Source organism: Strongyloides ratti, scaffold srae_chrx_scaffold0000003, assembly GCF_001040885.1.
Source record: "Strongyloides ratti genome assembly S_ratti_ED321, scaffold srae_chrx_scaffold0000003".
Classification (NCBI taxonomy): domain Eukaryota; kingdom Metazoa; phylum Nematoda; class Chromadorea; order Rhabditida; family Strongyloididae; genus Strongyloides; species Strongyloides ratti.
Genome location: NW_020171511.1, coordinates 626,433 through 642,534, shown reverse-complemented (window position 1 = coordinate 642,534; position 16,102 = coordinate 626,433). Strand labels below are relative to the sequence as shown.

Here is a 16,102-nt window from a genome sequence, read left to right as displayed (position 1 = left end):
TTATAAGTATAAGTTAAATTTAATAAAAAGCCATTACAGTTATATTTAATCATAAAACTGTCATATATAATATTATTAATGATAAAAAAAATTTTTTTTTTAATTAAAATATTATCAATTTTAAACTTACAAAATAAAAACTTAATTAATAAAGTTTATTTCAATTATTAAATAAAAAAAAAATATTGGTAAAAATTTGATATGGTATAAATAAGTTTTTGCCAACATTTAATACTATATTATAGCAATAGATGTTTTTATTTTATTACAATAACATTTGATATTTTGTTTATTTCGATGATTTAATCACATGTTTATTTTTTAATAATTAGACGATAATATTTATTTAGAGGAAAAAACTAAACTAATTTTATTATAGGTTATAAAGTACATTAATACTGTAAATATTTTATTTTATAGAATCTCTAGTATATTGTGATTTTTTATAATTAGAATTTTTCAATAAAATGGAATATAATCTTTATGAAAGACGTGCATCAATGCCTCATAACTTTGAATATTCTGATCCTGATGATAATTCTATAAAACAAGAAGAATTTAAAATTAATCAATGTATGGAAAATGAATATAAAATTAATTGTCAAATAAATGAAAATATAAGTATTCCTTTATCTACTTCTGTTAACAATATAATTCAATGTAATAATTTATTATTACAATAAATTAATTATAATATTTATTTTTTTTTATTATTTTTAGCTACTAGACCTGTAGACAAATGTCGGGTTTGTGGGGATTCACCTGCACGTATGCATTATGGTGTTCCTACATGTTTTGGATGCAAAGGTTTTTTTCGCAGAACTTTAAAAAGAACAAAAGATTATGTTTGTCGATATCAAGGCACATGTATTGTTGATAGACGTAAGTATATTATTAAAAAAAATATTCTATTTATTTATTAATATTATTATTTAGATGAAAGAAATTCCTGTCGTTTTTGTAGATTTAAAAAATGTCTTGAAGTTGGAATGGATCCGAAAGGTATGTAATAACTTGATTTTCAAGTAATTTATTACTAATTGCAATATTTATAGCAGTACGACCTGACAGGGACATGTCATTAAAAGGAGTCTTTGCAAAATCAAGAAAAAGTTTAAAAAATCAAAGTAATATGACTGATCATAGTAGTACTGAAGATGAATTCCATATTGAAAATGGAAAAATTGTAAAAAAAAGTGATTGGATACAAAAGTTACCGTCTGATATGAAACATCTTATTAATTATTTAGTTAAAATAGAATTAATGACAAGTACTGGAGATAGTAATGATTTTGGTGTAAATTTGTATCCATTATCATATTCATCTATTAGAAGCATATTAGAAGATCCATCAATTTTAGTCGGTAAACGTACAGAGGTAAATTATTTATACATTTCAATGAAAATATTTTTACTTATATACTTTTTTTTTTTATTATAGATGAAATATCAAACAACATCTCAAGTTCGTTCAGAAGAAATTAGAGCTGTAGCTCATCGAAATCTCATTGATATTATAGATTGGGTAGAACAATTAAGTTCTGTAATGGATATTCGCAATATAAATGATAAATTGTTGATGATAAAGTCTTCCTATGCGCCACTTGCTATATTTAGTTTTTCTGCTTTCACTTCTAAAACGACAACTGATACAAATCTTGTTTGTCTATGTAATTATGGTTGTGTTCCACGAGACGTTGATATTTTGTATGATGATCCATAGTAAGTTAATTTTTTTTTTTATTATAATGTGATAAATTAAAATCTATTTATAGTCATCTTACGAATAAAATAATTCAAAGATCACTTGACGAGTTGGTTGAACCTTTTAGAATATTTAATTTTACTGATGAAGAAATAATTTTAATGAAAGCTATAATTGTATTAAATCCTCGTAAGCAAATATAATTTAAAAAAATAAGATTTATTTTTTTTTAAATTTAGATATAAAAGGTTTAACATCAGAGACAGCTGAAGTAATAGCTGATTTTAGAGATCGTGTTCATGAAACACTTTATCATATAATTCAAGAAACACATCCTAGAACAGTTGCTTCATCAAGATTTGGTAATATGCTTCTTTTTATTCCAACTGTTTTAATGTTAGGAAATGTAATGTATGATAATTTAAAAATGATTGAAATACATGGTGTCCAACCAATTGATCCAATGATGCATGAATTACTTGAAACAATGGAAACTGTTACTAGTGATAATGTAAATCTTAATATAGATGAAATAAGATCATGTTCTAATGGTCCAACAGTTGAACAGTTTAAAACATTAAATACTTCATGGTCTAATAGTTCAATTTTATCAATGAATAGTCAATATTCAGAGTCTTCATATAATACATCATATCAGAATATACCAGTTTCAAGGTCATCATCAAGTATAACAGAAACAACTGTACAAAGAAGTGAAAGTTGTGATTTCTTTGATTGTAATTTTTCGAGTATTCCATCATCAAGTTTAGAATGTGATCCTGATTACAATGTTACACTAACACAGAATATGGTATCTCCCGAAATGGCTCAAATGATACGGTCAACTTCTCAAAATTCTAGTCAACAATCTAAAGGAAATGATCCAAACTGTCAAAGTAATAATAATATATCTATAAATAATTCAAATCCTAATTATTCTGATTATCAAAAACCATTATTTTATATTGAAAATAACTCATCACCATACAATAATGATAATAATCATTTAACTAATTTGACACCACCAAATATTCAATCTAATGTTGGAGGAGGAAAAAATTCACGTTTTACAAAATTTACAGTTACCAAATCAAATTTGAATTTTGATAATAGTTATCCAAATAAAGCTACTATGATGATGCCACAAAATTATGATAATTTTCAAGATTCATGTGGAATGGCGTTTAATTATAATTATGGAGCAACAGGTAATACAATAAATAGAAATGAAATGATTAATCCAATGTATTATAATAATATTATGTACCAAAATAATGAACAAGATTTTAATTTATCAAATCAATCAATCATTCAAAAATCTCAATCATTTCATAATTATTCATATGATTCACATAATATTAATCCAGTTATGGTTGCAAATATTATGAATGGCCATACAGATAATGGATTCGTGAATGAAACTCAAAATGTTTCAACAATCATGGATTTCGAATAAAATTGCAAGTTATTTTTTAATGTAATATTAAGAAAAAAAAAATTTTTTTTTCTTCCTCTTCAACAAATAAAAAATTTTTCACTTCGTAAAATGAAGGTCATCTTTTTATTAATTTAGGTTAATCACAAAATTTCCTATTTTTATCTTAATTAATTATGTTTATTATCAAAAAGAAAAAATAAATTGATTAAATATTTAATATAACAATTTCTTTTTTTTTGTGAATTATTAAAATATATAATTTTAATAAACAGATGCTTTATTAGATTCATATCTATTTATCGGAGAAATAGATAAATTTTTATTGTAATAATCACTTTTTTCATGTTCTAAAAAAATATTTATTTCATGTTCTAAACGAGATATTAAATTTTTATAATGTTCAATATCATTATTCATTTCTTTGATATTTATTTCCATTGACTTTATTTCATTTTGAAGTGCAATAGATTCTTTTTGACAATTTATTAGTTTCTCTTCATAATTACATTGTTTTATTTGAGAAATCATCATATCTAAATTCGATTTTTGTTTTAATAATTGATACAATTCTTTTTCTTCTTCTGAATTAAATTGAATCTCTAATGATTGTAATAATGATTGTTGCTCTTTTAGTATGTGATTACAACTTCTATTGATATTAGTTAATAGAGTAATTGGTGAATTGATGTCTGTCTGAACATCTAATATTCCTAAATCATAGTTTGCATGTGAGTGCCTTTGTTTATATTGTTTTTTCTCTAGACTAGAACTGTTTCCAATCAATGATCTATACTTTTGATTTATTACGTCTCTGTATGCTAAAAATAATTTTATAACATTTAAGTAATTTTTTTTAATTATATGTCATAGAACAAACCTGGTGGTGGAGGACGATTGTCAACATATTCATTAAAATTTGTCTTATTAATTTTATCATCATATGGGTTGGTATCTAATTGTTTTTGCGGTTTAAATTGTTGCTTAAAATGATATCTAGGTATTTCTTTTTGATCTTCATTATATTTTCCAATTTCTGATGAATAAATATTTTGAAAATTTAATTTATTCACTATTTTACTATCCACATTTGATGTTTTTGAATTTTCTATATTTGGCATAAGTTGCCTCAATTCAAGATAATTATTGAAATTTTTTATTTTAATAACTTCTAAAACTTTTTCATTTGGTAAAAATTTATATTCCTAAAAAATAGTATAACAAAAATTTAAATAAATTAACTTACCCCTTCATTAAACTTTGCAAGTAAAACAAATTTTCCTTTTTGACCCGATGAATGTGCCATAGCATATATAATATCAGCACATGTTGTATCTGGTGTTATCCCAGAAACCACTTTTTCTTCTTTACCCATTAAAATAGTAATTTCCATCTTTTTTTTTTAACAACTATTAAAGTGAAATAATTATTTATAAAATAATTTTTAAAAATAGAAAAAAATATATATAAACAATAATAAAAAAATTTAAAAACAGATTTCTAAATAAGATAAATAAATGATATTTATATATCAAATATCATTAACTTAACAAAATAGTTGAAATCTATTTGTAATTTGAGGCCACTTTCTACAAAGTATATATATATATATACATATTAATAGAAAGGTGTGCCGTCAATACATCGATTAGTACTATCATAATTTATTTGGCAATAGTACCATACAATATCGGCAAAAGACTTTGTTTGAACTATTAAATCAACAAACAAAGAACAAGGTTAATGGGAACCAAAAAAAAAAAAAAATTTAGTAATGATAATGAATAAATTATTTAATAGTTAAAATAGCTAATATTTTTTTATTCTATATATTCTAAATGTCATTTTAAATCTAATCAGATAAAAATTATAAATGACAACCGAGAAGCAAACTTTTCATGTTATAAAAGAAATTTTTGTCTAAATGTTGTATATTTTGATAAGATTTTTTCTTAGATAAAATAAATAAAACAAATTATAAAAAAAAAAAAAATCATTTAATGAATGATGATTATTGACTAATAAAATATAATGATCTTCAATGAACGTACACTTTATAACTATAAAAAGAAAACGTTGGAATAAATTAAAGATAAAATAAATTTATTATTAAAAAAAAATTTATATATATATGTGAACACCGGTAAATGAATTTCGCACGTTATATAAATGTGTACAAATATTACAATTGTGGTAATAATAAGTATTATATTATTATTGTATAATTTAAAACATACATTAAAAAAAAATTATATTATTAATATAAAATTTTATATTAAAGCTTAAACTATAGTATACCCAAAAAAAGAGTTAGTCAATACATGAGCTGTTCAACTTACTCAGTATAATTTAACATTCATATACTGATTAATATAAAGAAATTGTCAATTCAGCTATATTATATTTGTATATATTAATGATATATTGTAATTCACTATCATAGAAAGTATGTCTTCTTCATCATTGTATGTATAGTCCATATGTATAATAAATATTTATATATAATTGTAAAAATTGAAATAATATCTTTTATTATTTATTTTTCTTCTAACTAATTAGATTATGTCATTTTAATTCACTACATAAACCATCTTGAAGTTCTTTAGTTATTTTTTTTAAATAACTAAACAAAATATTTGAAATATATATTTTATATAATTTATTCAAGAGTATGTTATGAAATAATCAAGTTTATCTTTTTAATCACTAACACTTCTACTCAATAACAAAATAAAAAATAAAGACATTTTAAAAACTTTCTATAAAATACAAAAATAAGTTTACTTTATTTTTAAGATTTTTAATTTAAAGCTTCTTTCAATTTAAGAAATATATAAAACAGATAATAAAGGATTTATATAGATTATATATTGAAATTAAATATATTGTATTGTTATAGTATATTTAATAAAATAAATGTTTTACTGATATGAGAAAATCACTCAAAATATATCTTTTTTCATTAAAATTATAAGATGCTTAACACCTCAAAGAATATAAAAATATAATTGTTATTTTAAATATTAAAACAGGTTTCAAAAATAGCATTAAAAATTTACTATATATATTATTATACTAAATTAAAAAAAAAATGTTCAAAGAAAAATGTAATTGTAATGTAAAATTTGTCCATAAAGATGAATTTTTTGAAGTTTTTTTTATATTCTTTAATACGAATATGTTTGGGCAATTAATCTGAACAAAAGAAATAGAAAAAAAAAATAAATCAGCATAAGTAACTAGCCTTGAATAACAGCTCCAGTATCTTCACGTCCAGCTGGTTTTGGTTTCCCAGTGGTAAATGGAATATAACGATATCTTATCATGTGCATGATTTGTCTTTTCATTGTAATGCAGGTCAGCATTATAAAATAAACAACTAATATTGGCCAAAAAACGGGAATATCAAAAGCTTCAAAGAAGGTACAACCAATTGCGATCAAAGTACTTTTCATGAATGAATACCAAAATTTGAATTCTGGAAGACGTCTTATAAATGGTCTAAATTCTTCATTATTTTTATTTGGTAATGATGGTAATTCTTCATCTTAAAAAAAATACATTAAAAAAAATATTTATTTTCTTATAATTTACCATCACTGTCAAAATCTAAAGCAGGATCAATTTTAGGTGTTAAGAAAGCCAAAAACATGTTTAGATAATAAATAAACAAAGCATAACATATTAAATAAAAGCCCTTAAAAATATAAATACATATTTTTTTATATAATAATAAAAATTTACCTGCAATTTAAAAATACGGTAACAGAAAAAAACTAATGTAAATAAGGCCATTCCCCATCGAATACCAGAATAAGGTGTTAATCTATCTAAATAATATTGATATTTCTATAAAAAAAATATAAATTTTAACAACATAAGTTATTATTATTACCACTCCAATACTAGTAAAGAATCTGGAAAGAAATCCTGGTTTATCTCTAATATCAGCTTCATCATTAATATCCATGATTTCAAAAAATAACTCCTAAAAAATTATTTTTATTAAATGGTAATTAATAATCGTTAACTTTTAAATATTTATAAGCATGATGACAAATTAGAATAGTTTTTTATTGAGACGTCATAAGGAACACTATTCCAACAAAGTTATTTATTCGTGTCTGGTTAAAAGTTTAATTTTCTATAAGCGCCAAAATAATTGGAACATTAAAATAAATTATTTTTAAAAATTTAAAAGTAATTAATTTGATTAAATGATAAAGGCTACAAAATATAAATTACATACTACGAATATCATAAATTAAGTATAAAATCATTTGATAGATTTCTTTATATCATGCATATCAAAATAAATAATATTTATATTAGTTAAGGTCAAAGAATGAAGCGAACAACTAAAGTTATTTAATTACTATTCCTCGTAAGAGACGTATATTATTATATAGAACTATTTTGATTACATTTTTTTATTTAGTTAGTAATGTTATTTAAATATTTATCACCTTTACTATCTTCTAAAATAATTAATAGATCTATATCATTTGGAAAAATTGAAAAACCGCTTTTAAAGGATATAAATATCATTGAAGTAAGACCTAAAGTTTTTAATGTTCAACTTAATAGAGAAAATAAAAGAAATGCTTTTACACGTGAATTTTGGTCGTAAGTTGTAATTTAAATTATTTTGATGACAATTTTAAAGAGAATTTAAATCAGCTATAACTTATTTATCACAATTTTCTGGGTGTAGATCAATTGTTCTTAGTGCTAATGGAAAATCATTTACAGTTGGTATAGATTTAAAAGAAGCTTTTTCACAAATTACTACTTTATCAAATGAATCTACATCAGATGTTGCTAGAAAAGGACGTATGTTAATGAGATTAATCAATGAAATCCAAGATTGTTATACTATTATGGAGAAATGCCCAAAACCTATAATTTGTTCAATTCATTCTCATTGTATTGGAGCTGGTATAGATATGATTTGTTCTAGTGATATTAGATATGCTTCCAAAGATAGTATTTTTTCTATAAAGGAAGTTGATGTTGGTATGGCTGCTGATATTGGAACATTGAATAGAATTCAAAAAATTGTTGGAAACGATTCATTAACAAGAGAGCTTTCATACACAGCTAGAGATTTTACTGCTGATGAAGCTTTAAAATATGGTTTAATATCAAAAATTTTTGATAATAAAGATGATTGTTTTGATGGTGCTGTTGAAACTGCCACAATAATTGCTGAAAAAAGTCCAATAGGTGTTCAAGCAACAAAAATGACTCTTAATCATGCAAGAAATCATTCAATTGAGGAATCATTAGAATTTGTTAAAATTTTAAATGCTTCTCAATTGTTAACTGAAGATATTCAAGTTGCAGCTGAAAGTGTTTTAACAAAAAAACAATGCCAGTTTAAAGACGTATAAGTAATTAGTAGTAAAAATAACATATTGTAAAAGAAATTTGTTATTTTATTTTTCCGTAGTTTATACTTTACTCGTTTTAACGATAATTATATATTTAACCTTTTTTTGTTTATCAATATAACATTTACTATTATCTAATCATTTAATATTTTAGTGATAGAATAATCTTTCATTTTAACATTATATTATATAATTATGTTGAATATTGGGTATGTTTTAATTTATAAATTTAATTTTTTAATTACTCCTAATGATTTATCAGAATACTGGGTAAAAAATTACTATAAAAATAATTTATTTATAATAATATTTGTATTTAGAAAATTTGCTAAAAAGACAGTTATTATTACTGGTGCATCTCGTGGTATTGGAAGAGAAATTGCCTTAAAATTAGCAAAAGATGGTGCTAATATTGTAATAGCTGCTAAAACAGCAACACCACATTCAAAACTTGCTGGAACTATTTATTCAGTTGCTGAAGAAATTGAAAAAATTGGTGGTAAAGCATTACCATGTGTTGTTGATGTAAGAGATGAACAGTCAATTGAAAATTGTATAGCAGAAACAATAAAAAAATTTAATGGTATTGATGTATTAATTAATAATGCTAGTGCTATAAGTTTAACTGGTACTCTTGAAACAAATGCAAAGAAGTATGATTTAATGCATCAGGTAAATGTAAGAGGTACCTATCTCATGTCACAAAAATGTATACCACATTTAAAAAAATCAAGTAATCCACATATTTTGAATATTTCACCACCACTTGTTATGGATAAAAAGTGGTTTCAAAATCATGTAGCATATACAATGACAAAATATGGAATGTCTATGTGTGTTTTAGGAATGCATGAAGAATTTAGAGATTATAATATTGCTGTTAATGCTCTTTGGCCAAAAACAGCTATTTGGACTGCTGCAATGGAAATGATAAGTTCTGGAGAAGGTGAAGAAGGCTCAAGGAAACCTTCAATATTAGCTGATGCTGCTTATGCTGTTCTTTCAAAAAATTCTTCAGAATTTACAGGAAATTTTGTTATTGATGAAAATATATTAAGAAATGAAGGTATTACTAATTTTGAAGAATATGAATGTAAACCTGGTGCACCATTGACACCAGATTTCTTCATTCCAGAAGAAGATCTTAAATCATTTGCAAGAGAAAGCAAATCTGTAACAAATATTCAAAATTTATCAGATGCGATTAAATTTTTTAACAAAATATTAACACCATCAATGTGTGAAAAGGTAAATAATGTGTATCAATTTGTTATCAAAAAAGAAGACAAAACTAAATCTTACATTTTATTGGATTTTGTTAACAAAACTGTTGAAGAGAAAAAAATCGATGATGCTCCTTGTACTATAATATTTAATGAAACTCTGTTTTTTAATATTATAAACGGAAAAGCATCCATACAAGATGCTATTTTTTCAGGAAAAATGAACGTAAAAGGAAATTTAATTTTAGCCAATAAATTAAAAAATATTTTTAAATCCAGTAAAAGTAAGCTTTAATTTATTTGTTATTTATATAAATAACCATACATATTTTATAAAAAAATTTATCAACAAAAAAGCATTATTTTTTAATTTAAGTGATTGTGATAATTAATATTCAAAAGAAAACTTCATTTAAAAAAGTTTTTAATTATTACATAATTTAATATATGTAATAAAAAAAAGCGTTAAAATAAAATTTTGCTGAATTTTTTAGCGACATTACATTTGTGATGCTACATTATGAATGTTTGATCATAATCATTAATATTATCCATATTATAATAAATTTCCTCGTTATCACTACTTTGACAAGTAACATTTTTAAATAATTCCTTAAATTTATTATGATGTTCTAATAGTTCAAATTCAGTTTGAGAACTATAAAATTCACCAACTTTGTTAAATTTAAATGTATAGAGATTTTTAATTTTTATGTCAGTTTTAAGTACATCAGTAATTGTATGAAAATTAGGTGACCATTTATTTGTATTAGGAAAATTTGAAAATGTATTTTCTGTATCAATTTCTACAACAATTGGTATATTATATGGTGTTATTGCAAGAAGTGTTTTGATATATGAAGTAAATATTTCATCTTCTGAACATATTTTTTCATTTTTTATTCTAATTTTGTCATAATCAAAATTAAGAACCAGTGGTAAATCACTATCAGATGTTTCTGGAAGTTGATAAAGATTAGAAATATCAAATACTTCATATCCATTTGTATCAAGATAACGTGCTTTAACTAAAAAAGTATTTTGATATTTATTAAATACAGGTTTAAAACCAATTACTTCAAATCTATACCACATTCCACTATCAAGTGTAAATGAAACATTAATCGTACAATAACATGGTTGGCCTTCTTGCCATGATGAAATAATATCTTGAATAGTAAGATGTGGAACATTGTCTGTTTTTAAGTACTTCCTTGATAATGATACAATATTTTCATGATGGTATTCTAATTTATTTTCAATATGATTATCATAAATTTGTCTTGAATTTCCATTTTCTTCCATTAATTGACGTTTTAATTGAACCACTTCATCTTTGTTTAATGGAATACCTGTTAATTTTTGTGCATTAAATGGAAAATATGGTTTTAATAAATCAACAACAATATATTTATTATTAAAAATATATCCATGATTTTTTAATTTTTCATAATTCCAATGATCAACTTTATAATTCATTTCATAACTTGGTTCAATATCTTTTTCACTTAATTTGTATTTAGAAAATCTAGTCCAAAATGTTGGTGTAGAACTTTTATTTGGTGGTGGAAAATATCTAAACCATGGTAATGTATATTTTTGAATAAATTTATTTTCTCCTTCTGGTACAACATCATAAAGTGGTTCAATTGCTCTTTTACCAATATATCTTTTTCTATAAAATAATTTTGGATATTTTTTAACCAATTCTGCATTTATACTCATAGGTTTTTTTCCATTTTGTTCTAATGCTTTACTTTTAAGACAATCATCCAAATGAATTATTGAATTAATACAATCTTCATCATCACTATCTTCAATTTCTTCAGGAAAATAATTACATGGTGTTGATGTTAAAAAATCTTTTACTGGATAAATTTCAACCATTTGAAAATTATTTGCATAAATTCTTTTTTCATGAAAAACTGTTCTAAATTCAAATTTTTCATATTGATTTACGATTGTTTTAAAAGCATTTATATGATCAATTGTCCAACATTCAATTTCTGTTCCATCAGCAGAAGGTTTAGGGTAAACATTTTTTAATCCTACTGGTCTTGTTTCCCAACGATAATTAAATCTTTCATCATCCAATACTGCTAGAGTTTTCTAAAAGAAATAATTATTATTATTTATTTTAATGTATTTAATAAAAAAAAATACCTTATGTACCCAGGAAATTGATCCATGATCAATATATATAACTTTTACATATGTTGAAGATTCAGAAACACCAATAATACGAGCACGAACATATAAATCTTTTGTATATGGTGCAAGAACATAACAACCAATACATTGTCTTATTGATAATAATTCTTTATCATTTTGTCCATCTCTACGATTTGTAACAATTTTATCATTCCATTTAAATTGTTGAATTGTACATGGTAGACGAATTTCAAGATTTTTATATGATGAATCTTTACGTCTAACAAAAAAACATGATGGACTAACAATATTCCTTATAACAACTTGTTCATGCCCTTTTGCTTCACAATGTCTTATATAATTATAATTATTAAGTGTACCATTAATTTTTTCAGAAAAATTTATAATTCCTGAATCTATGAGAACTTTTTTGTTCCAATTTAAAATGTCTCTTTTTAAATAATTTTTTGATATACTTTGAAAACTATCACCATTCAAATTATCCTCTTCTAGTTTACGTCTTTTTGAATGTAATGATTCTATTTTAGAGACAAATTCAGTTGTATTTAATTGTTGTTGCATTGTAACATAAGCATTTTTTAATGTTTCCTGAAGGCGTATACTATCTAATGCACTGGTGATTTTAAAATTTTCAGGGCAAATAATTTCAGATGATCCACCTTTTGTATTCTTTTTTTCTTCATCTTTCTCTTTTTCTTTTTGTTCTTTAGCTTTACGTTGTTTTTTAGTCAATAATTTGGACTTTTTTGCAGCCATGTTTATTCTAAAAATAAAAATAAACATATAAAAAATTATATTTTTTAAAAATAAAAATTATAAGAAATTTTATCACAACAATTTTATTAAATATTCCAAGCAATTAATACTAATAAAAAAAATTTTTTTATTGTCATACTAAAATAATGTAATATTGTTGTATAATTTCAATATATGGTATATGATAATATTATTAATACATTATTGTTTGCCATTTACTATTCTCTTTACAATAAAAGGCTTGGAACAGTGTAATAAGATACAAAATTAAAACAATAAGAATTATAATTTTACAATAATTAATACAATTATACTAATAATTATATTTAATAATTATTAAATATTTAATGAAATTACAAAAAAAAACAAAAAGAATAAAACATTAATTAAATAGATAAAATCTAATAATACTTTTTTTTTAAATTGAATGAGTCAGTTATTGTAACTTATGTATTTTAAATATAAGTATCCTTTTTAATATTAAAAATAAATTCAATTTTACTAATATGTATCTTAAAGTACAATTTAATATTATCTTCAAGTAAATATGACATTTTTAAATAAATTTGTATAAATATATTTCTAAAATATGTTTACAAAAATTAAAGTATGACATATAATTTAGAAATTCAATTTTTATAATTATAATGTAAAATTTATATAATATTAAAATTATATATCATCTTTTAAAATTATATAATTTATGTAAAAATTAATATGCATATTCTTTTAATATTTAAATAATTAATTGTTCATTTTTCATTAAAATTTTTTTATTAAGTATAATTTGAATTTTTCAAATATTATATGCTGTATAACAAAAAATGGAAGTATATTTAAAAATTATCATTCAATCTATATGAAGACATCAAAAGAAATCTTAAAATTTATATTTATGAAAAAAAATAATATTTGATATATATAAGGGTAGTTTATGATGAAATATTTTAAATTTTATAAATAAAAATATTATATAAAGTTTAGTACATTATTCATGTTTTAAAAACATTGAAATATACATTAAACTTTACTTAACAAATAAATTATTCTTCTTACAATAATTTATATCTATTGAAAGTAAAAATAATTTTTTAAAAGGTTTTTAAAAATTTAAATAAATCTGAAAAGAGAAAAAAAGTGATTTTTATAAAAATGTAATTTTAAGTTGTTGCATAAATTTTATTCACTTTTTACTTTATATTAATAATAAAGAAAAGAATTTTTATAAAAAAATGATATTATTTTAAAAATAAATTTTTTTTGATAACTATGATTTTTTAATAGATTAATGGTTAACTTTATATATTATCATAATTTTTTTTACAAGTAAAATTAAATGTTTTATATTTCTGATAGTAAAATACTTAATAAGGTAAAAAAAAATCAATAAACTTTCATTATACAATTTAATATTTTTAATGAACATATATTTTATATATAACTTAAAACAGATGTTTTGTTATAAAATAACAATTTTATTAATATCACTAATTGTTAGTTTAATTAAAATTAGAATTTTAATGATATATAAATATAAATTTTTGATATTAAAAAAAGTTTTTTAATTGTTAAGTATTACAAAATTTTTAAATAAAATAATTAATATAAAACGGAAATATATTGCTATTTAAAAATTATGTAGTAACATCGGTCATATTTTAAAATAAAGTAAAATAGAAATGAAAAATGTTAGTTATTTTGTATGTTTAACATAATCAAAATTTTGTTATAAAATAAAATTACTAAAAATAATTTTTTAACTACTGTCATTGAAAAATATTGTTATAAGTATTTTGTAACAAATATTTTTGTTGATTTAAATCTATTTAACTTAAACATTAAATCTTAATTAAATGAAACAAAAATACTTATTCTTTTTTCTTATTCATCCATTTTAAATTAAAAATAAATTAAAAAAAACATTAAAACTCTTAAAAGTCTTATGACATTATATTTTTTTTTATAAAGTTTAAATAAATTACAATAAAAAAAGATTTAAAATAATACTTTATAAGAAATTATACTTTTAACAAAAAAAAATATTATACAATGTATAGAATAAGTTTTAAAAATAAAAAGATTCATTTATAAATGAATGTTTATATTATAGTAAGAAAATGTTCATTATATGGACTAATATATATTCAATAATCACACTATCTTTTTTTATATTATTTCTTTTTTCAATTTTGATTTAGGAATTAAATATATCTATGCGTCATTAAGCAATATAACTAATTACATTTTCTCATATAAAATAAATATCATTTTAATTAAAAATATACATTTCAAAGATTTTTTTTTATACATTTAATATAATATTAAACAATAAACTTTTAAACAAATTGTAAAATTTTATTCTTTAATAGTAATGTATATTTTATTCTTAGCATCATTAAATGACTATTTATATGAGTTAGAAAAGTAATGAACAATAAGATTAATTTAAAAAATAAAAAAAAATAAACAAAAAAAATGGTAAAATAATATATATTTTAATTTAAAAGCGGAAACGAAACACAAAGTTAATTTAAATTTTTTTAAAAATATCAGATATATACTAAATAATTTAAACAATAAATTTTTACGTTTTAAATTTTTTTAAAAAACAATATTCAAGATATTTTTCATTTTATTATAAATATATTACATTTCTTTAAGAAGTATGAACAAAATATAATGTTGTAAAAAATTTTTCTAAAGATTGTAGTAAACGTTGTTAAATTTTAAATCTTTTATAAGAACATGTTTAATTTTTTTTTAATGTATTGAGATGTTGATAAAAAAAAATTCATAAATAATACAAATATCAAACATATATATTTTTAAATTTAAAAATGTTAATTTACCAAATGTATTATGTAAAATATTATTTTATTTATGTGATGTTTTATAATAAATTGACAGAGTTGTGATATTTATTCATTTTGTTTAAAATATATAACCTTTTTATCATAAAACTATTTTAAAATATTTTATTATAAAAAAATTCTAACAATTGTAATTTTTAATAAAGCATTTTAAATTAACAAATAAAAAAAATTCTCTTAATAATTAATTTATTTTTTACAACATAATATTAATTTAAATTATATTATTTAATTTAAAAATATTAATTATAATAAGGTTCTGGCAAAAAAAACTAACTATTACCAAAAACATTTAGTTAATAAATGTTCAAGATAATTAATAGGTATGTTAAGTAATAAAAAGATGATTTATTATTAAATTAATGATAAATGTTAAATTATTAATTTCTGTATTTGATTTTTTAATTTTTTTTTCTCATTTTTTTTTTAAATTTGGATACGACAAACAGAATTGTTACCGGTGATAAGAATTTCTAGTTATAACTTTCAATTTGTATATTAAAATCATTGACATTGTTTTTGGAGGACTTATTGCGACAAAGATTTAG

At 21.2% G+C, this 16,102-nt stretch overlaps 6 protein-coding genes across 6 annotated transcripts; 3 read left to right on the top strand and 3 right to left on the bottom strand.

Annotated features, from left to right (window-relative positions):
• Window positions 1-467: 467 nt before the first annotated feature.
• SRAE_X000194700 (Protein ultraspiracle) lies at window positions 468-3,161 on the top strand (the record flags this gene model as incomplete). Its single annotated transcript, XM_024654696.1, has 7 exons — window positions 468-660; window positions 721-882; window positions 937-1,002; window positions 1,056-1,378; window positions 1,442-1,722; window positions 1,776-1,894; window positions 1,945-3,161. The coding sequence occupies 7 exons, from the start codon at window positions 468-470 to the stop codon at window positions 3,159-3,161; spliced, it is 2,361 nt and encodes a 786-aa protein (XP_024499417.1).
• A 243-nt stretch (window positions 3,162-3,404) lies between these two features.
• SRAE_X000194600 (Hypothetical protein) lies at window positions 3,405-4,515 on the bottom strand (the record flags this gene model as incomplete). The annotated part of the gene is made up of 3 exons (XM_024654684.1): window positions 3,405-3,961; window positions 4,021-4,345; window positions 4,387-4,515. 3 exons carry the CDS (start codon window positions 4,513-4,515, stop codon window positions 3,405-3,407), a joined length of 1,011 nt encoding a protein of 336 aa, XP_024499416.1.
• Window positions 4,516-6,330: 1,815 nt separating this feature from the next.
• SRAE_X000194500 (Protein RER1) lies at window positions 6,331-7,401 on the bottom strand (the record flags this gene model as incomplete). The annotated part of the gene is made up of 6 exons (XM_024654673.1): window positions 6,331-6,335; window positions 6,385-6,687; window positions 6,735-6,837; window positions 6,885-6,989; window positions 7,036-7,128; window positions 7,390-7,401. 6 exons carry the CDS (start codon window positions 7,399-7,401, stop codon window positions 6,331-6,333), a joined length of 621 nt encoding a protein of 206 aa, XP_024499415.1.
• A 183-nt stretch (window positions 7,402-7,584) lies between these two features.
• Window positions 7,585-8,533, top strand: SRAE_X000194400 (Delta(3,5)-Delta(2,4)-dienoyl-CoA isomerase,mitochondrial; the record flags this gene model as incomplete). The annotated part of the gene is made up of 2 exons (XM_024654662.1): window positions 7,585-7,766; window positions 7,807-8,533. The coding sequence occupies 2 exons, from the start codon at window positions 7,585-7,587 to the stop codon at window positions 8,531-8,533; spliced, it is 909 nt and encodes a 302-aa protein (XP_024499414.1).
• A 195-nt stretch (window positions 8,534-8,728) lies between these two features.
• On the top strand, window positions 8,729-10,051 carry SRAE_X000194300 (Hydroxysteroid dehydrogenase-like protein 2; the record flags this gene model as incomplete). Its single annotated transcript, XM_024654651.1, has 2 exons — window positions 8,729-8,742; window positions 8,854-10,051. The coding sequence occupies 2 exons, from the start codon at window positions 8,729-8,731 to the stop codon at window positions 10,049-10,051; spliced, it is 1,212 nt and encodes a 403-aa protein (XP_024499413.1).
• Window positions 10,052-10,269: 218 nt separating this feature from the next.
• Window positions 10,270-12,684, bottom strand: SRAE_X000194200 (Tudor domain-containing protein; the record flags this gene model as incomplete). Its single annotated transcript, XM_024654640.1, has 2 exons — window positions 10,270-11,865; window positions 11,920-12,684. The coding sequence occupies 2 exons, from the start codon at window positions 12,682-12,684 to the stop codon at window positions 10,270-10,272; spliced, it is 2,361 nt and encodes a 786-aa protein (XP_024499412.1).
• Window positions 12,685-16,102: the final 3,418 nt, after the last annotated feature.